General features: G+C 41.8%; 1 protein-coding gene across 7 annotated transcripts in view; it reads left to right on the top strand.

Moving 5' to 3' along the window:
• Positions 1-21,984, top strand: part of Kiaa0355 (KIAA0355 ortholog) — an 86,127-nt gene that overhangs the window by 20,296 nt on the left and 43,847 nt on the right. For 5 of the 7 annotated variants that reach the window (XM_031386175.1, XM_031386170.1, XM_031386173.1 and 2 more), the window contains exon 2: positions 9,084-10,333. In XM_031386175.1, coding sequence (XP_031242035.1) covers positions 9,839-10,333 — 495 coding nt within the window. In that variant the 5' untranslated portion in view covers positions 9,084-9,838. Of the gene's footprint in view, positions 1-7,901; positions 7,989-9,083; positions 10,334-21,984 lie in introns of those variants that run through there. The other 2 variants (XM_031386174.1, XM_031386172.1) reach the window with 2 other exon arrangements.

The following is a 21,984-nucleotide window of genomic DNA, read 5'->3' as shown; positions in this document are numbered from 1 at the left end:
ATTTTTATGTATATGAGTACACTGTAGCTGTACAGATGGTTGTAGCCATCATGTGGTTGCTGGGAATTGACCCTCTTCTTTTTTTAAATGCGTAAAATGTGTGTGCCTTTGTGGATGTAGGTGGGTGTGCATGTCTTTGGGCTGGAGCACACCAGTTAGTCTAGAATTGCTGGACCAGCAAGCCCTAACTGAGGATTCTTCTGTTACATGCTTGAGCTACTACGCCCAGGACTTTTACAAGGGCTCTATGAAATGAACTCATGTCCTCATACTTGCAAGGCAAATACTTCTGCCAACTGAGCCATCCCTAGCTCTAGAATCGACCAGGCTGGCCTCAAACTCAGAAATCTACCTGCCTCTGCCCCCCAAGTGCTGGGATTAAAGGCGTGTGCCTCCACCGCCCGGCTGAATCAGCCATTCTTATAAGCCCTGACTCATTTTGGTAGGAAATGGTATTAGGGGCATACATTGCAACTGGATTGAGAATTCTTTCTTTTCAGGAGAGCTAGGAAATATTTTTGGCAAAGGAAAAGATAAATCAGACTGATCCCCGCCCCTCCCCTTTTCATTTTTCCTTTTTGATTTTTCAAGACAGCTCTACTATGGTTCATAGACCAGGCTGGCCTTGAACTCAGAGATCCACCTGCTTCTGCCTCTTGAGTGCTTTGATTAAAAGCAGGCGCCATCATGCATAGCTTAAGACTGATATTTTCAATTCAAGTGGATGAAAGATTTTTATTTAATTTCATATTGTCACCATGAAACATTAGAAAGTCAAACATGAGGTAACTAAAGCTAAAGCTGTCTGTGGTAGTCCACGCATCACAATCCTAGCACTTAGGAGGATGAGGACCATGAGTTTTAGACCAGCCTGGGCTGCATAGTGAGTTAATAGGTCAGTCTGGTCTATATAGTGAGAACCTGTCTTAAAAACAAACAAACAACAAACAGCATTTAGGAGACCAAGGCAAGAGGGTCACCCTAAATATGAAGTCAACTGAAGTCACTTATAGTGAGACCCTGCCTTGGGGAAGAAAAGAAACACAACAAAGAAAAGAAAAGAAACACAACAAAGAAAACATGGTATAGTTGAGCCATTTGTCTGCTTATATTTAGAGATTAAAAACATTGAATATTTTTAAATTACAGAGCTGGGGGCATAGCTTAGTGGATAAAGTACTTGCTGTGTAAATGTGAGGACTTGAATTTGGATCTCCTGTACCCACATAAAACCCAGGCAAGGCACTGTGCACCTGGAATCTAATTGCTGGGGGCAGAGACAGGAGACCTCAAGGGCTTGCTAATCTTACTGAGTCAGTGAGCTCTCTGTTCAGTGAAGAATTACATCTTTCTATACAGGTAAGACTAAAACACATTATAAGTTGAAAGAAATATGGCTTGTATTCTTGCCTTTGCTTTTCTGTGTACTTTACACAAAACATTTTCATTGGTTTTGGATTTATTTATTTATTCATTTTGGCTACATGCCCAGCCTCAACACTTTTTTTTTTTTAACACTTTTTAAAAAATGTGTGTATATTACATGTAGAGAGATGGCTCAGAGGGCAGGATCACTTCCTGTGCAAGTATAGGGACCTGAATTCAGATCCCAGAATATATGTAAAAAGCTGAGTCTGGATGCATGTGTGCCCATAACCCCAACACTTTGAGGGCAGAGACAGGAAGATTCAAGGCTTGTTGGCCGCTAGCCTAGCTCCAGGTTTAGCAAGACCTTGTGCCAGAGGAATAAGGCAGAGAGAGATGGAGCAGGACATACATCAGCACTGACACCACATTCAACACACATGTGTATGTTTTTGTAGCTTACTTCAGTTTCAGTTCTTTCTGTCTTTCATCATGTAATCATAGTTCTTATTTCCTGATTCTCAAGTGTCACATAGGATACCATTCAAAAAATTTTCAGAAGAGAAGTTTTCCTCTTTTGGCTTTTTTCATTTATTTATGCAATTATGTATTTATTTCTATATCATTTGAGTCATTGTCTTTCTGTGTAGCTCACACTAGCCTCAAACTCAGTATGTAGCTGAGTCCTTACTTGTACTCAGGATCCATCTGCCTCAGCCACCTAAGTTCTCTACAAGTGCTTAAGACTGGCTTTTACAGGTCTTTTTGTAGGGTCTAAAATGCCTACTTCTTGGCTAGGGAGGAGTGTTTGCCTATCATACTTGAAGTTCTGGGTTCTAGTCTCAAGATCACATATAACCAGGCCTAATGTCACAAGGTTATAATGCAGCCTCTGATCTCAGTACTTGAGAGGTGGATGCAGGAGGATCAGAAGTTTAAGATAATCCTCAGCTGTTTGAGTTTAAAGTCAGCCTGGGGTACATAATAAGACCTCGTCTTATTTTGGGAGAACTGATCTTCTTTTCATCCTAGTTAGTCTTTATTTTTTTAATAGAGTCTCACTATGAAACTCAGTCTGGCCTCAAATTCACAGAGACCCTCCTGAGTGCATGTGCCACACCTAGTTTAGTGTCTTTTGAAGACGTTCCAGCTTGTCTTCATTAACAAGTGATTTTTTTTTTTTTTTTAAATAAATGTTGCGGGGGGAGAAAGCACAGAGTGATGTCAAGAGGACACTTGACATCACTGGCCTATCTCTTCCTACCACATGCTTGTGATCACACATGCACACACACACACGACTGTGTATTTATTTATTTATTTATTTATTTATTTATTTATTTATTATAAGTACACTGTAGCTGTTTTCAGACCACCAGGAGAGGGTGTCAGATTTCATTATGGGTAGTTATGAGCCACCATGTGGTTGCTGGGATTTGAACTTATGACCTTTGGAAGGGCAGTCGGTGCCCTTACCCGCTGAGCCATCTCACCAGCCCAGCAAGTGATTATTAATGACAAACTCAGGGCTGACTTAGCAGCAAAAGAGTCTTCCATTACATAGTGAAAGAAGAGAAACAACTCCTCCAACTTAACTGACCCCCACACGTGCACTGTGGTATGTGTGTCACACACACACAAAAGAAATGTAATAAATGTAACTTAAAAAGATGAACGTGTTTCTTGAACTGGAGTGTAGCTCGGTGGTAGAACATTTGCTTAGTTCTATCATAAGCTTAGCCCTTGGTGCTATCCCCTAAAACAACTAACCAAACAACCAAACCCTTAGGTAGGTAATTGGCTGGAGGTTCCTCTTTCCGGCAATACTGTCTCCTTTGTAGAAGCTGGCTAACCTGGTGATCAGAGGGAAGTATGGAAAAGATGAAGCTACTTAGATTGTTTCCCACTCCTCATCTCTGTAGCTGCCCATTTAGAGCTGGGCACTTACCCAGCTCCTCCAGGAAGCATTGCTTGCCTCATTGTGCCCCTTTGACTCTGTGGGCTCTAGGAAGTGGTCAGCTCTGCTGTGCTGTATCTTAGAATACAACACATTTCTTGAGCTCTCTGTCTTCTCAGCAGTGGCTTACATTTAAATAGACCACGGCTCAAACCTTCCTGTTAGGCTGTGATTCTCTCGTGAAGAGCTTTACCATTATGCTACCTGGATTGGGGAGAATGTCAAGGTAAGCTCTTGTGGTCCTTCAGTGAATCGCCTTGTACCCTTTCATTGCTGACAGCAGAGCTGCTTGCTGCTCTGTGTTCTCTGTTGCCTGAATGAGTGAAATGGACTGACAACTGTTTTCTGGCTGGGGCTAAGGATGTAATGTTTAGATCAGGAAGAACACTTTCCCTACCATGGTGAGGTAGATTTGATCCCTAGCAGCATACACACATGCACACACAAACACACAAACGTTCTATATTTACAAATTATAGCAATATAGGAACTTCTCTCTCTCTCTCTTTTTTTTTTTTTTTGGTTTTTCAGGACCAGGTTTCTCTGTCCTGGAGGAACTTCTAATGAATTAATTTCTCCTTGCTTAGTGTATTGAAGTAGACATTAGGGTTCATGAAGCATGTGCTACCTCCCATCCTAGGGTAGGTAGATAGGTTTCTGTTTGGTTTAGGGATTAGGTAACTCAACAAAACCTTTGTTGTTTATCACTAGTGTTTTTCCAGACAAGCAAAGATAATGAGGCCTGCTTACCTTCTCTTATGTGACATTATTCTGTATTTGATATGTATGGGCTCATTTAGCTCAGTAACAGTAGTTACTCTTATTATCTCTGCTTATAGATGATGACACCTCCACAGAGAGGATAAAGAACTTGCTCAAGGTCACATTACCGGTCAGTGCAGAACCAGGACCTCACCCAGCTAGTCAGACCTGCAAGGCCACTCTCTTAGTGACTCCCCTAGAGGGAAGTGTGCTTGCTACCACTTTCCTGAGTGAATAGCACTTCACATTTTCTTTCTGGGGGCCCAAGGTTGCTCTTACACTGGTTCTCCATCTAGTTTCAAGAATATTTTCTGTTGTTTGAAGTAGAACTTGTTGGATAGTTCGAAGGAATGAATGTAATTTGTCTGTATTTAAATCTATTAAGAACTTTTTCACCTGTTTTGAAAAGGTGCCATTTAACCTACCGGAGTGTAATTTTCTGTTGTGCTTGCAAATTGTAAGTAGCATTAGGATTTATGAAGGTATTACTGGATAGCTGCACTAACTTGTACAGCCTTTCACAGTGAGTACTTATGTCCATACTGTGTGCGGCTTCCTATATTTCTGAATGTTTTCCTGGTGATCATTTTATTAAGAGGGTATGAAAGAAATATTTTTTAATAGTTTAGTCCTTAGGAAGATAAATGCAGATGAAATGCATTTGAAGGACAGACAGCATCAGGGAGAATTTTCTTTAAAAAAGGGGGGGGGCAGGTGGTGGTAGTGCACACTTTTAATCCCAGCACTTGGGAGGCAGAGGCAGGTGGCTTTCTGAGTTTGAGGCCAGCCTGGTCTATAGAGTGGGTTCCAGGACAGCCAGGGCTACACAGAGAAACCCTGTCTCGAAAAACCAAAAAGGAAAGGAAAGGAAAGGAAAGGAAAGAAAGGAGAGAAAGGAGCCAGGCAGTGGTGTTGCACACCTTTAATCCCAGCACTTGGGAGACAGATGCAGGTGGATCTCCTGGTTTGAGGCAACCTGGTCTACACAGTCAGTTCCAGGACAGCCAGGGTTACACAGAGAAATGCTGTCTTGAAAAACAGAAAAAGAAAAAAGGAAAGTATAGGGGCTGGAGAGGTCAGTAGTTTAGAGCACTGACTGCTCTTGCAGAGAACATGGGTTCAATTCCCAGCACCCACATAGTGGCTTACAATCACCTGCAACTCCAGTTCCAGGGAATCTGGGGCCCTCTTGTGGCCTCCATATGCATCAGGCACACAGTACACACCCACACATGAGGCAAAACACTCATAAATACAAAATAAAAATAAATCTTTAAAACATTTAAAAATTATTCAAGTAATATACTCACAGCTGATGTTTGTGTGCATATGTATACATTTATTTTTTTTTAAATGAACATCTTTTACTTTATTATCTTATGTATATGGCTACATGCTTGTATATCTATGCACCACTGTGTTAGTCATGAAACCTGACTACACTTAGCATAATATTCACACATTTCTTTTTTTTTGTTTTTTTCGAGACAGGGTTTCTCTGTATAGCCCTGGCTGTCCTGGACTCACTCTGTAGACCAGGCTGGCTTAGAACTCAGAAATCCGCCTGCCTCTGCCTCCCAAGTGCTAGAATTAAGGGCGTGCGCCACCACACCCGGCTTATATTCACACATCTTATCAACCACAGATTTAGAATTTATTATGATTTTTAAATCTGTCTGCTAATTTAGAAACATAGTATTTATAAAGTGAAGTTTATGGAGTGTTTTCCAATCTGGGGATTAAACCTAAGGCCTTGGGCCTGTTAGGCAAGAGTTGAGGTAGGGGTTCTTGCTCAATAGTCCAGGTTGGCATTGTAGGAGATTGGAACTGTCCAAAAGCAAGAGTGCAAAAGTCAACTGAATATTAGTTTTCACACAAAATTTATATGCTGAAACTAATTTCCAATATAATGCCATTTAGAGACAAACACTGGCAGGTAACTGATTAGTCATAAAGGTAAAGTCCTCTTGAGTAGGATTACTACATTTCACATAAATCAGCTGTATACTAATAAGAGTTTGAGGGGGTTGTTTTTAGTGCTAGTGATTGACCCCAAAGCCTTGTGTGTGATAAACACATATCAGGTGTCTTTAAACTGAAATATAAAACAAGATTACATACTTTTTTTTTTTGAAAGTGTTTTGACTTAATGCTCTAAAAAGCCCTACTTAGAGTAGGAACAGGGGCTCAGGGTTCAGTGTCTGGTGACATTATCTAATGACCATGAGGAGAGCTACCTCTGTGCTGACTTGCTTCTTCACAGCGTGGACTTGCCTTAGGGTGCTTTGATCCTAATGTATCCTAATGTGGCTCTCTTAGTCTATCTCACTAGGATGTATTTTACTCTCTTGGATGTATAGTTTCATTTTCATCAGATTTGTGGGCTTCTTAGTCATCAGTCCTTCAAATATTCCTTATTATAGTCACACTTGTGTGCTTGGTAGTGTCCCCATAGAGTTCTCAGAGAACCATATAATAGTTTTCTTGTGTTAGTGTTCCTGTTTTTCAGCCCCAGAGTCCTGCCCTGTCCCCTTTGTCAGGGTCTTACTCCAAGGTTCAAGCTGGATTGATACTCACTATATACATATACATAGGCTAACCTCAAACATCTGCATTCCTTCTGCCCCAGCTTCCCAAATGCTGGGATTATAGGCATAAACCACTTCATATGTCTCAGGGCCAGAATTTGTATCTATTTATTTTTGATTGTTTGATTGTTGAGATAGGACATTCTTTTAGCTCAGGCTGCTCTGACACTTAGCCTGGGCTGGTCTCAGACTCATGGAACTCCTCCTGCCTTGGCCTCCAGAGTGCTGTATTTGGTTTTCTTTTTCGTTTTTTTCTTTCTTTTGTTGTTGTTATTTTAAAAATAAATTAAGATTTTTTTCCATATTTTTTGTCATCATATCCTTTCCTCTCCCCCTGTATTTAGTTTTCTTAAAAGTAGTTTCTGGAGCTGGAGAGATGGCTCAACAGTTAAGAGTTCTGGCTGCTCTTCCAGAAGACCTGAGTTTGATTCTTAGCACTTCCTTGGCAGCTCATAACCATTGGTAACTGCAGTTCCAGGGGATCTGATGCTCTCTTCTAGTCTTTGCAGACATCAGGCACACTCATAATGCCCAGACATATGTGCAAACAAAACACCCATAAAATAAAATACATAAATCTTCTTTTTAGAAGAATTAATTCTGCCTGGTATGGTGTCCCATGTACAGTGGGCAAGAGTGCTTGTTGCCAAGCCTGATTAGGATTCACATGATAAAAGGAGAGAACAGACTCCTACAGTTTGTCTTTCAAATTCCACATAAATAGGCAAATAAATGTGGAATTTTAGAATTGTGTTTGTACAAGACACATACATATTTTTTTCTTTTTTTTTCTTTTTTTGCCTTTTTTTTTCGAGACAGGGTTTCTCTGTGTAGCCCTGGCTGTCCTGGAACTCACTCTGTAGACCAGGCTGGCCTTGAACTCAGAAATCCACCTGCCTTTGCCTCCCAAGTGCTGGGATTAAAGGTGTGAGCCACCACCACTACCCGGCCTAATACTTGGTTCTTTAATCTAGACTGGCCTCAAAAGTCAAGGCTGTCCTCTGTAACAGCTTCCTAAGACCTGGAATTACAGGTGTGTGGCACTTTGCTTGTGTTTTATAGAGCTCATTTAAGTTGTACAAGGAGGGGGGTGTATACAGGTGGCTTGCAAAATACTATCCCATTTTATATATGTGTCTTCAGAACCCTCAGATTTGGGGACCTCTAGGCCCTAAACCCAGTCTCCTGTGGATGCCAGGGACCACTGAACTTATCCAATCCTCTTGTAGGTTTGTGAGCCCTTTGAAGAGGAAACAAAGGAATGCCCAAATGTTGAGCAGACCGTGTTCAAAGTATTGCCACTTAACCAGCTTTAGGTTAGTTAGTTGGTCTGGTCACAGTTAATTTGCTGCATTAGCTTTGTTAGAATTTGAAGCATTTTTCTTCTTTGTATTTTTTTCTCTTGAGAAGGATCTCCTGTAATCTAGGTTGGCCTGGAACACACTAGGTTAACAATATAACCTTAAAACTTTTTATTCTTCCACCTCCTGGATATTGCGATTAGAGGTGTGAGCCATCACAGCTAATTTATGCAGTGCTGGGAGTTGAACCCAGGGCTTCATGCATATTGAGTCACATCTTTAGCCTCCAACCCAAGAAATGAGCAAGTTAGCTTGTTTTGTCTTTTTTTTTCCCCCTGGCTTTTTTTTCCTGTCTAACGGACAGGGTTTCTCTGTGTAGCCCTGGCTGTCCTGGAACTCACTCTGTAGACCAGGCTGGCCTCGAACTCAGAAATCCACCTGTCTCTGCCTCCCAAGTTCTGGGATCAAAGGCGTGGGCCACCCCCCCCCCCTCCCAGCTTGTCTTTGTTTCTTTTTTTCTTTTTTTTTCTTTCTTTCTTTCTTGCTTCCTTCCTTTCTTTCTTTCTTTCTTTCTTCCTTTCTGTCCCACCCTCCCCTTCCCTCTTTCTTTTCTCCTCCTTCTTCTCCTCCTCCTCCTTTTCCCCCAAGATACAGTTTTACTGTATAGCCCTGACTGTCCTGGAACTCACTTTGTAGCTCAGGCTGGCCTTGAACTCAGAGATCCCTCTGCCTCTGCCTCCCAAGTTCTGGGATTAAAGATGTGTGCCACCACTGCCTGACCCCCAAGGAGTTTTCTTTCTTTCTTTTTTTTTTTTTCCTGAGACAGGGTTTCTCTGTGTAGCCCTAGCTGTCCTGGAACTCACTCTGTAAACCAGGCTGGCCTCGAACTCAGAAATCTGCCTGCCTCTGCCTCCCAAGTGCTGGGATTAAAGGCATGCACCACCACTGCCCCGCTCCCCAAGGAGTTTTCTAACATTCCTCCTCTCATAGCTGGAGCTTTCATGAAGCTTATTGTGGTGTCAAAGTACAGGATACAGCATTGTAGAAGTGTTCAGATTTGCTTTTGTCCTACAGCCTCCCTTACTTCATCTTCTTTCTTTCCTCTTACAGGAAATGACTTAGAGGCCTTATGAATACATCTGTGCTTTCTTGCTTCAGACTTTACAACTGCAGGCCAACCCAGTCTGGAAGCACTTTTTATTAATGTTACAAGGAAATCGCTACCTCAGCAAACAAAAGAAAGGAGAAGACACACGATAACAAATGCCATGTTTAAAGAAAACTTGTTCCCAGAAACCGTTCCAGGAGATTTGGAAGTTTTTAACACTGAGAAACAGCTCTCCAGGTAAATGGATTTGACAGGCAGGCTCTGTCAGAATTCTGCAGAGGTGTGTTCTTCCTTAAGGACTTCTTGTGAAGTAACCTCTTCCGCCTAAATGCTGTTGACCAGCTGGGGTCCTTTTTGGTATATAGAAGATACATTATATTACATTTTAAAAGTTAAGTTATTTTTCTGCCATTGTAAATGTAAGTATCAAAATATTCTTGCAAAGCAATTATAAGTAAACATTTTCCTCAGCAAGCATATCTTCATTGAGGGTAGGATGTTGAACAGTTACAGAGCATTTCGGACACTGTTATTTTTTTGTTATAGTTCCTACCTACACTGAAAATATTAATTATATAAATCTGTTATTTTTCTCACCTTTATGTTGGATCACATGGTCACCTGCCTCATGGAAATGCCTTTTTTAAAACTTAGATTTGCAGAACTCCACTATTTTTATACCTAGCTACAGTTTTGGAAATAAAAAGGACTCAGAACCCTGACCTGCCAGTGGTCCCCCGAACAATTCCCCACCCGCATGTATTGCTGCAGTGCCCAGGACAATAAGATGGACTACAAGCGGCGCTTCTTGCTTGGCGGGTCCAAGCAGAAGGTGCAGCAGCACCAGCAGTACCCGATGCCTGAGCTGGGCAGAGCACTGAGCGCTCCCCTGGCATCCACGGCCCCCTCTGCCCCGCTGGGCAGTCTGACCGCTGCAGGCAGCTGCCACCATGCCATGCCCCACTCTACTCCCATTGCTGACATCCAGCAGGGCATCTCTAAGTACCTGGATGCCCTCAATGTCTTTTGCCGTGCTAGCACGTTCCTCACAGATCTCTTCAGCACCGTATTCAGGAACTCACACTATTCAAAGGCCGCCATGCAGCTCAAAGACGTGCAGGAGCATGTAATGGAAGCAGCCAGCAGATTGACCTCAGCCATAAAGCCCGAGATTGCCAAGATGCTCATGGAACTCAGTGCTGGGGCTGCAAACTTCACAGATCAGAAGGAATTCAGTCTCCAGGACATTGAGGTAAAGCACTGTCACCATAGGAAAATGTACTGCAAATGTCAGTGAGGACCCTCAGTTTTTCCAAGCTGCAGCAATAACAGCCTTTGTCCTCTTTCTGTTGATATATCCTTCTCGTAAAAAGTTTGGCCCCTGCCAAGTTCTGATGCTTTTATTTTAAGTAAGTTAAATGATTATTGAGAAGGATAAGAAAGCTGTGGCTCAGTGCTAGAGTCAGTGTTCAGGGTGTGAGTTCTCAGATCCAATACCAGCAACAGTAAAATGTAAAACTTAGCTAGATGTGATAGCACCACACTACAGTCTTAATGGTAAAGAGTCAGAGGAGAAGGATTGTGGGTAAAAGTGTAATCTGGGCTGTATATTACCTATTGCAAAAAAATAAAATAAAATAAGAAAGGCTGGACATACAGCTGGGTGATAGAACACTTGGCCTGTGCCCATGAGACCTCATCCATACCTCCACAACAAATAGAAATGTAGAGCTTTGTGCTTTTATTCCTCATCCTGTTGTATTTCCACCCCACAAGATGCCTATGTACCTGATATATGCCATTCCAGACTGTGCATGAATATATTGTAGAGCACACACAAATGCACTGCTTTGTTTTTTATTGTTTTTGTTTGTTTGTTTGCTTGAGACAGTTTCTTACTGTGGCTGGCCTGGACTTACTGTGTAGTTGAGGCTGGCGTGAGCTCAAAGCAATCTATGAGCCCTCATGCCCACCGCTGTGGTTTTTTTTTTTTTTTTGCTTTTTTTTTGCTTTTTTTTTTTAAGATTTATTTATTTATCTTATGCATATGAATACACCACCATTGCTCTCTTCAGACATACCAGAAGAGGGCATCAGACCCCATTATAGATGGTTGTAAGCTACCATGTGGTTGGTGGGAATTGAACTCAGGACCTCTGGAAGAGCTGTTGGTTCTCTGAACTGCTGAGCCATCTCTCCAGTCCCCCTTGTTTTTTATAAAAACTATGTTTATAGCTATAGTGTGTTTGTTTTTGTTTGTTTGTTTGTTTTGGTTTGACTTTTTTGTTTTTGTTTTTGGAGACCTGGAACTCACTCTGTAGACAGGCTGGCCTCGAACTCAAGAATCTGCCTGCCTCTGTCTCCCAAGTGCTGGGATTAAAGGCATGCGCCACCACTGCCAGATGATTATTTCTTGACAAAGGTATGACATTTTGCAAGCACATTGTTACATCTCCCATCTCCCCACAGGAAGTGCAGAACAGTATTAAGCACTCACTGTTAGGACTGCCACCCTAAGATGATGGAGCACTCGTAGGTTTATGTAGGAACTCGTGTAAGAGCAGTTTGTGTGAGCCTTACATCTTATGTTATCCATGCATATTACTGTTGTCTTCAACTCTTACCCTGGGATTTGAGAAGACAGCTAGAGAGAGCTGTATGGCTTTGTCTCTAGTGATGGAGGGTAAGAAGTACCTTTGCTTCCTAGCCGGGGCAGTTAGTTCTGTGATACATAGAAACATAGTGAATCACTGGGGTGTTTTTGTTTGTTTGTTTGTTTGGTTGGTTTTGTTTTGTGTGTGTGTGTGTGTGTTGATTTTTGGGTTTGTTTTGAGACAGACTCTACCTCCTGAGTGCTGGGATTTTAGGTATGTACTACCATGTGTTCTGTTGTTGATTTGGTTGGTGATATAATAGGGAATATCACTAACAAAGGCTGCCCTTGAACTCACAGTCTTCTTGCCTCATCCTCCCAAGTGTTGAGATTGCTAGTGTGCACTACCATACTGGGCTAGGAAATGCTTCTGATTGTTGCAGTTTACAATTTTGATTTGGCTTTCCTCATTGAAATTCTGATTAAGGTAGTTGGACTATTACCATGAGTTTTATACATAATAAACTAAACAGGCTTTCTGGTTCCAGTGTTAGTCTGGAAACTTCTTGCTGTTGATGGGTTTTGGAATCTGTGGGCCTGTTCTATGTGAAACAGTTGACTTATAAATTAGTTTTAAAATGTATCTCAAGCAGACCCATAGAAGTTATAAATTTTATTGCATTTTATTGGATTTATTTGTGTGTATATGTGTACATATGCTGGCTCATTATGACTCCCACCTGTGGAGGTGAGAGGAGACCGCTCTCCTAGAACTTAGGTTGTTAGGTTTGGCACTTTACCCACTGAGCATCTCACCAGCCCAGCATTATCCTTTTCCTCTAGGGCAGTATTTGCTGTTTCTAGAATTCCTATGCTACCAGGGTAGTTAGGTCAGTAGGGGTTCTCCTCTATGTTAACCAAACTCAGATGGAAAAGCTAAGCATTTGGATTTTTTTCTCCTGTTGTTTTGTTGCTTCCTACCTCTTCCCCCGTTTTATAATCAAAACTCGAGAGGCTTTAACATTCACTCTGGGGTGAGGAATCTAAAGCTGGCATTGCATATCGTGACTTGCTATAGTTTGGTGTGCTTGATCTCCAGCAAAATTTATTTCTCATGTATGAACAGTGGAGAAGAACATGGGGCCTTTAGGGTCATTAGGCTGATAAATGCAATTCCTGCTCTTCTTACATGAGTTGTAGCTCTAGAAGGGCTGGGTTAGTTAACTTGAAAGTGGGTTGTTGCAGAGGGGATGCTTCTCATGTTCCTCTCTGTTTGCCCCGCTTTCTGCCAGGAGATGCAGCAGTACATTGCCTTTGTTGATACTGTGCTGTTGGCTTTCTAGCCTTTAAACTTTCCAGCTAGACTGACCTTTCCTAGTCACATAACTGTCACAGCAGCCGAGAGCAGACTATACCTCTATGATGGAAGCAGGATTGTGTGTAAAGAAAGCCCTGTAGAAGTATGTAAATGCTCTCACAAAGTATGATTTGTTGGGCCCCATTCCCTCATGTGTGTTTTTAAATAGACAAACAGTGAGTGATGCCTGGCTCCAGGAGCTGCAGTTGTTGCTTGCATGTGTGTGTGTGTGTGGCCACTCTAACATTTCCATAGGGTTGTCCTTTGTATGACTTCCAGGGGTCTACTCCTTACCCTGAATGCTGCTGTTAGAGTATGAGTTGTGACTGTGATGGTTCCTAGTTGACTAGCACCTGTGATACTCTCATGCTACCCCGTGTAAGCTGTGAGCATGAGGTCAGAAAATCTGAGTTTAGAAAATGGCTCTGCTTTTCAGTGCCCATGCAGCTTGAGCCTCAGTTTGCCTGTCTATACAGTAGAATTACCGCCCACCTTCTAGTGTTCTCCTGAAGAGCAGAAGCAGTTATTACTTGTAAAAAACTGTACCCAGTGAATGGTCTTATTAGTACTACTGTTTCTGATATGGTTTAGCAAGTGCTGGTAGGCCTCTGAAGCATGGCCATTCTGTGTGAGAGACATGCCAGGAAGATGTCCTCTAATTGGAACAATGGGCAGTAGAACCAGTTGCTGCCCCAGAACACTGCCCTCTCTGGTGTTTACCTGGCTCGAATGGCAGCATCTTCCTTTCCCTTTTGTGTTTTGTGCTGCTTTTCCTCTTATCTAAAAGATGTCTGCCTTGTGTGGGACTGCTGAAACTTTGACGTTTATTTTTTTGAAACAGGGTCTCTTTGTCTCTGTCTCTTTGTCTCTCTCAAAGAATTATTTATTTATTTTACGTAAATGAGTATATTTATTTTATGTCCATTGAACATACCTGTAAAGTAGCCAGGAGGCATTGGATAAGCCCACTGACAGATTTGGCAGGACCCTTCCCAATAGAGTCTCAAAGCTATCAGTAAAATTAAAATGTGTATTAAGGAAAAGTATGTCTTTCCATATTGAACTTATTAGTTGTCCAAAGCTTTGACATCCCACCTGGACATTTTTTTAAGAGTGGAATACACTGAATCTCTTGAGTCTTAGGAAAGTCCACTAGAGGAGTGTGTGTGTGTGTGTGTGTGCGTGTGTGTGTGTGTGTGTGTGTGTGTGTGTGTGTGTGTGTATTAGTTTCGTGTTTTTAAAAATGCCAAGCTGGCTGAATTGAGTTGATTGATATCTCTTTCATTTTCAATCAGTTTAAAACCGTTTACAGTTAAACCTGTAGTTCATAATAGACAGTCCTGTGTCTTAGGTTTGTATTTTATTTTATTTATTTATTTATTTATTTTGTTTTTCAAGACGGGGTTTCTCTGTATAGCTCTGGCTGTCCTGGAACTCACTCTGTAGACCAGGCTGGCCTTGAACTCAGAAACCCGACTGCCTCTGCCCCCCAAGTGCTGGGATTAAAGGTGTGCGCCACCACCGCAAGGCTAGGTTTGTATTTATTAGAAAGTCATGTAATATAATACTATTAAATCATATTTGCTTGTGATTTATGCAGCAATTCTGCGTGTATTAATTGCATACTTTGTTGGTGTCCAGTGCTGTCACTGTCATGGGGGTGTGGTAATGAAGTCAGGAATTTCTTCCTGTACTAGAGAATGGTGTGCCCTTAGGAAGTGGGTTGGAAGGAGAGTCATTGAGTAGGTGACATGTGAGTAAAGAGTAGAAGGTGATGAGGGAACAGACCCAAGAGATTGAGACAGTGGGAGCAGCTGGTGCAGAGCCTCTGAAACAGGAGCCAACCTAGAGTGTTTAAAGGGCAGGCCCCTCCTGGACTTTAAAGGGAGTGAACAGAGGGAGAATTTACAGTTAGTTTTAAATTTCATATATATAAATTATTTTTATTATACATGCATTGGTGTTTTGTTTGCATATATGTTTGTGTGAAGGAGTTCGATCCCCTGGAAGAGGAGTTATAGACAGTTATGAGTTAACATGTGGCTGCTGGGAATTTAATCTGGGTTCTTTGGAAGATCAGCTAGTGCCCATAACCAATGAGCCATCTGTCTAGCTCCTATTGTATTTTTTATTATATTTTATTTATTTGTGTATGTGTTTGCCCATGTGTAGGCCACTGCACACACATTGGAGCTCAGAAGACTGCTTGCAGGAGTTGTTTTTCTTCTTCCATATGAATCCTAGAGACTCAACCCTTATTGTCAGGCTTGGCAGCAATCACCTTTACTTTCTCAGCCAACCCACAGCCCTAAGGAGAGTTAGATAGAAAAATGCTGCTTTGGTTTAGAGAGACCCGAGAGGGGCCAGGGTGAGGAGAGTGTCCAAAGGGATTAGGAATGAGGGCAGCAGGACGGGTTCACCATCCTCATGTAGTGAACGGATGCTACTTACTGTCATTACCCAGCTGATAGCTGCACGGTTCTGGTTTCAGTTTGGGTCCTGTCTTGAGTGCCAGGTCCCTAGGCAGGTGCTATGAAGACAGTCCAGAAACCCAGCATAGCTGTGGGCCCTCAGAATTCATAGGCTTTGAGGGGTCTGGGCATTTTTTTTTACTGGGCATTTTTGATTCTCAAGTTCCACAAGCAGACATGGAATCACATCTTTACCTCCCTGAAGCTTGCCTCATTGTTTGACACACTGACAGGGTCCTTGGACTCCTACAATTGTCTGAAGAAACTTCTGTATTGACTCACTCTTCGGGGCCTCAGTTTAGGATTGTAACCATTTGTCAGATATATGCCAAAAATACTGTACAGAAATAGTGGAAAATCTTAGAAATTGTTTAAAAGTGTGATTTTCATTAACCTTATGGAATTAAGGCTCCCCCCCAAAGGTAAAAATCCATTGAATTTCTTTGTTTTGTCTAGTAGATTTTTTTTTCTTTTAATTTTTGGAGGTAAAGTTTCTCTAAGTAACCTTGGTTGTCCTAGAACTATGTAGACAAGACTGGCCTCAAATTCACAGATCTGCTTGCCTCTGCCTCCTGAGTGCTGAGATTAAAAGTGTGTGCCACCATGCCTAGTATTAACTGGTAGATCTTTTATAGCAAATTATAGTGAACTATTTCCTAACTATTTATGCCAAATGAAAATCCAGATTGTTACTGTTAATGAGAAAAGGAAGTTCTGCGGGGCAGTGATGGCACGTACCTTTAACCTCAGCACTTGAGAGACAGAAGAAAGTATTTCTGAATTTGAGGCCAGCCTGATCTATAGAACGAGTCCTAGGACAGTAAGGACTATATAGAGAAACCTTGTCTCAAACAAAGCAAAACAAAACAAAGACAAAATATTCTTATATGGCTTATATGGGGTTGGATATGATAGCACATGCTTTTATCCTAGCACACAAGAGGCAGAGGCAGGTGGATACGAGTTCAGGTCAAGCCTGGTTTACATAGTAAAATCCAGACCAGCTGGGGATGCAATAAGACCCTTTTCTTTTTTCTTTTTCTTTTTTTTAAGTGAAACCAATTCAAATTGTCCCCCCAAGACCTGGAACTCACTGTGTAGACAAGGCTGGTCTCAAACTTACAGAGATCCATTTGCCTCTTCCTCCTGAGTGCTGGGATTAAAGTTGTCCACCACCACCACCTGGCTCCAACTCAGTTTGTAAAAATAACTTTTTTTAGCCTGGTGTTGGTAGCACATGCCTTTAATATCAGCATTTGTGAGGCAGAGAGGCAGAGAGGTAGATGCAGACGCAGAGGCAGCTCTGTGAATTCGAGGCCAGTCTGGTTAACAGAGGGAGTTCCAGAATAGCCAGAGAGGGTTACACAGAGAAACCCTGGCTCGAGAAACATACATACATACATACATACATACATACATACATACATACATACATACATGGCTGGAGAGATGGCTCAGCGGTTAAGAGTACTGCCTGCTCTTACAAAGGTCCTGAGTTCAATTCCCAGTAACCACATGGTGACTTACAACCATCTATCTGTAAAGGGATCTGATGCCCTCTTCTGGTGTGTCTGGAAAGAGCTACAGTGTACTCATATAAATAATATAAATCTTTAAAATGATGAGATTATAATCATTTCACATTTCCTCTTTTCTCCTTCTAAACCCTCTCATGTACACTGAACACACATCCTCTTTGTTCTCTTTCAAATTTGTGGCCTGTTTTTCTTTTCTTTTTTTTAAAAAAAAGATTTATTTTATTTATTTTATGTGTATGAGTGCACTGTAGCTGTATAGATGGCCGTGTGTGTGGCTGCTGGGAATTGAACTCAGGACCTCTGCCCGCCCCGCTCACTCCAGCGTAATTCACTGTAGCTGTCTTCAGACACACCAGAAGAGGGTGTCAGATCTCATTACAGGTGGTTGTGAGCCACTATATGGTTGCTGGGATCCGAACTCAGGACCTTCGGAAGAGCAGTTAGTGCTTTTACCGGCTGAGCCATCTCGCCAGCCCTGTGGCCTGTTTTTCTTAAGTTTTTATGTGTATACATACGTATATTTTTCCCCTAAATATACATATAACTTGATCAGTTTGTATGATGTTACTTGTATGTATGTTTTTAGGGCTGATCATGTGATCATTTGGTATTGGATAACATTTATATGCTTTTCACTTGAAGCCTTGGATGCCCCCTGCTACCATCACATTAGCATACCTGTTGGTGGTGTCCTTGTTCATGGCTTGTTGGTAAGGCTTTGCGGTGTAACTTGTGACATTTGCTGTGACACAGTTTGAGCAATCTTCCTGTTCTTTGGCTTTCTGCCCCACTGTCTGCAATAATCCCTGAGCGTTAGGCGCAGGAGCTGTATTGTAGATGTATCAGTTAGGACTGGGCTCCACAACACTGCATTTTAATTGATTTTGTTTCTCTTTAATGGTCTCCTACAAAGAAAAGTTTTGTTGATGAGGGATGAGTACTACACTTACCTGTGGGAATAAGGACAAATATTTAGAACATAGTTAGGGGTTATGATGGTTTAGTTAAGTGGTACTTGAAGGTTCTCCTCCAAGATACATGGTTTCTTTATCCCTGGATAGTTGACTAAGTTTCCAGAACCAGGCATGATTTTCCTTTGTTGACTGGGCTTTAAGTTTAATTAGAGAACTATTGGTATTGTCAAGGTGTGCTTGCCACTGTGGCACCGTTAGGGTTACTGGGCCATTTTGGTCATTTCAGTTCACAGGCATCTTAGCTAGGTAGGACTATTGGTTTAATTTCTCTCCTTTGGAAGCTTAGGAAAATTGGAACATTTCATTTAAATTATGTATGTATATAATATATATACACGCCACTTACATATAAATATGTTTAGATAGTTAATAGTATGATTCCTTAGGACTTTTTCAGACATTCTATTATGCTGCTCCTTTTTTGTACTTATCTTCTCCCTCTTCCATCCCTAATTAAAGCCCCTCTCTACCCCTCCCTTCTCCTTCAGATCACTTACACCCTGCTGTTGCCTCTCTGTTGCTCCTTTTCCACTTCCACAATGGGCCCTTTTTACTTTCCTGGTTTCTGCAATTAATCCAAATCACTAATTAAAAGGGTGAAAAGTGGCCAGTTCTGGTAGCTCACACCCTTAATCTCAACACTAAGGAAGCAGAGGCAGGAGGATCTCAGTCAGTTCTAGTCCAGCCTGATCTTTATAACAAGTCCCAGTCCAAACCAAGGCCTGTCTTAGAACAAAACGGGCTGGAGAGATGGCTCATCAATTAAGAGCACTGGCTGCTCTTCTAGAGGACCAAGGTTCATTTCCCAGCACCCACATGGCAGCTCACAACTGTTGGTAACTGTAGTTCTAAAGGATCTGGCACCCTCACACAGCATGTAGAACACCAATGCACATAAAAATAAATCTTTAAAAACCAACCAAACACCAGTAACAATAATAAAAAGAGAAAAGTAAGGAATTAAACAGATTTTTGGTTTTCTGGTATGTTATATAATAACCAAGTAGCCCAGTTGGGTTAATGAAACTTGTCTATAAAGCATCTCAGCACTCTTTAATTTGGAATTGACAACACAGTTAGAAGAGACATTTGTTGACCATGAGGAATTCAGTTACTCAGATAGTGGCTGGTAGTAAAGAACAAAGCCATGTGGTGAGAGGTTGCTGAGGGATTACATAGAGGAGGGATTAGATCTTCTGTACCCAAATCCCAGTGACCAGTCTCAGTGGTCACTGTCACCAGAATCAAGGCAGATGATGTCTCCCAGTATGAAAATTACACAGTATGAAAATTTATATCTTCACATAATTTCCTTTCCTTTCTTTTTTCTCCTTCCCTTCCTGCCTTCCTCCCTTCTTATCCTTTTTCCCTTCCTTTTGGTGTTGGAATGAAACCCAGGAGCAGGTGTGTTTTACTGCTGAGTTACACTTCTAGTATCCTTATCTTGTACCTCTTCCTCTTGTTAAAAAAATACAGGGCTGGTGAGATGGCTCACCAGTTAAGAGCACTGACTGCTCTTCTAGAGGTCCCGAGTTCAATTCCCAGCAACCACATGGTGGCTCACAACTGTAATGGGATCTGATGCCCTATTCTGGTGTGTCTGAAGACAGCTACAGTGTACTCATATACATAAATAAATAGATAAATCAAAACAAAAAACAAAAACATACAAAGACCAGGAAAAAGCCCTGAAGTAATCTGATCAAACCTCTAAAATGAACGTTGAGTCTGTAGAAATATGGGGTACTGAATTACACAATACCATAAGAAACCAATCTGACAGGAGGTAGACTGTTCTGTAGTTAGTTGATTTGATTTGTTCAAGTCAGTTGCATGAAAATAGGTAAAGGTACTATTCTAGATTAAAAGAGAATTAAGAGAGATAACTAAGCAAAACGACCTTTTGGGAACAGAATTTAGACATTGATTAATTTGAGTTGGTCAGGTGGTGGTGGTGAATGCCTTTAATCCCAGCACTCAGGAGGCAGAGGCAGGCAGATCTCTCTGATATTGAAGCTAACCTGGTCTACAGAGAGTGCTCCTGCACAGCTGGGGATACATAAAGACCCTGTCACAAAACCAAATAAACAAAAGTTAATTTGAGTTAAGTTTGAATATGTATTGCCTCTTGGTTGATTGGATTTTACTTCAAGACATAAAAGAATGGAGGACGGGGATAGATGAAAATTATGTCACAATGCAAGATGGAAGCCTTTTGATGGGTGCATAGTGATACTCTCTGCTTTGCGTTTGTGTATGCTTGGACATTTTCCAAGTGTGAAAAATTTAGAGAACATTACAAATGCATGATAGGCCTGCAGAGGACCTAGTGAATGATTGCATTTCTTGGAGGGGTTAGTGCATGTGAATTGGTCTTCTAACAGTCCAAGCTATTATTAGGTAGTTTAGGAAACCCAGGGAAGTCAAGTATGGTACTACACACTTATATTCCCAGCAGGAGACTAAGAGATGAGGATGGTGAGTTGCAGACCAGCCTAGGTTACACAGGGAAACCCTGTTGAAAGAAAGAGGGAGGGAGGAAGAGAAAGGGAAGGAAGAAAGAAAAATCCAAGGGGAAATTAGATTTCATGGGAAAATAGTAAGTAATCAGAAGTAAAAAGAGTTCAGAGAATATAATTTAGGTAGAGCTAGCTTTTCTGAATAAATCCTTATGGCTGCTGGTCAGTTTAGATTTCATATGATTGATTAATGACATATTCTTGCAGCCTCTCTTTTCTTTAAAATCGGATCATCTGTAAAATAGTTGCCTAAAATCCTCTGGGCAGGGCTTGGGGTCCTGGGTTCTGTATTCAGCACCACAAAAATCAACCAGATGTAACACATAGGAGTTCAGTGTCCTGTGCATCTGATCCCTCTCCTGTGCCTCAGGCCATTGCTGTGTATACACAGAGCACATCCCTTTATAGGAACTAGGCTTCCTGCCACTTAAGCTAATGGTAAAATGTTCAGAACTAGGAAAGAAATTAGCTGGATGTGGAGGAACCCCTGTGAACACTTCCTGACTGTAGAGGTCCTGCAGGTCCCAGCCAGCTGTCCTGCTTTGCTTTCTGCTCTTTGTACACCACCCTCCTGATAAATAACTGGGGAAGGGGCTACCAGCTTGCAGAGATGGGTAAGAACAGAAAGTGCTCCAGGCCTGGTAGACCAGACAAATGGAAAGTCTGTGGCACTAGGTGTGAAAAGTGTGCTGTAATGCAAATAGAAAATGTCCTCAAGCCTGGCTGTTCCAGTTCAGCTTTCAGACATCCTATATCCCATCCCTATCCCAGACACCCATACTCATCATATATTCCCTCCCTCCCTCCTCGCCCCGCCTGAGGAGAGGCTGCTATTCGCCCTCTAGTGTCCATTCTTCTTTTTTCTTACTAAGAAACTCTGTTTTTCAGCCATGTTGTTTCAGGATTACCCTTCATAGTCTCCTGACAGTTAACAGTGATAGCTGATAAGGTCTGGCCCATGGACCTGTGACAGGATATACTAGATGAGACAGCTAAGTGTTCTTACAGAGAATGAAGAGTGCTCCTTCATCTCCTCCATGTTGTACAAGTTGTTCAGGTTGCAGGTGGAACAGCTGAAGGTCAAGCCCCATACAATTCAGGGAGTTGTTATTAGGGTAAATCTGGTGTTAGTGAGTGAAGGTAGTTAGAGGCCATAACAGTAATCCAGGCAAGAGAGTGTAGCAGCTTGGAATGGAACTTTCGCATAGGAGACAAGTAGGTATTGTTGTTACTAGTTTTCATTCATTTGTTTTTTGGGGGGGGGGCATATGGGGGGAGTTGGGAGGGAGTTGGTTGTTTTTTGAGACAGGGTCTTGTGTAGCCCAGACTGGCCTTGAACTCATGGAATAGCTGAGGATCACTTTGAATCTCTCCTGCTTCCACCTCCCAGGGTAACGAATACAGGAGTGTACCACCATGTCTAGTTTAGAACTAGATTTTTATAAGGTAAA

This window comes from Mastomys coucha, unplaced genomic scaffold (assembly GCF_008632895.1).
Source record: "Mastomys coucha isolate ucsf_1 unplaced genomic scaffold, UCSF_Mcou_1 pScaffold21, whole genome shotgun sequence".
Lineage (NCBI taxonomy): Eukaryota > Metazoa > Chordata > Mammalia > Rodentia > Muridae > Mastomys > Mastomys coucha.
Note: the sequence above shows the minus strand (reverse complement) of the source record. Positions and strands in the feature narration are given on the sequence as shown.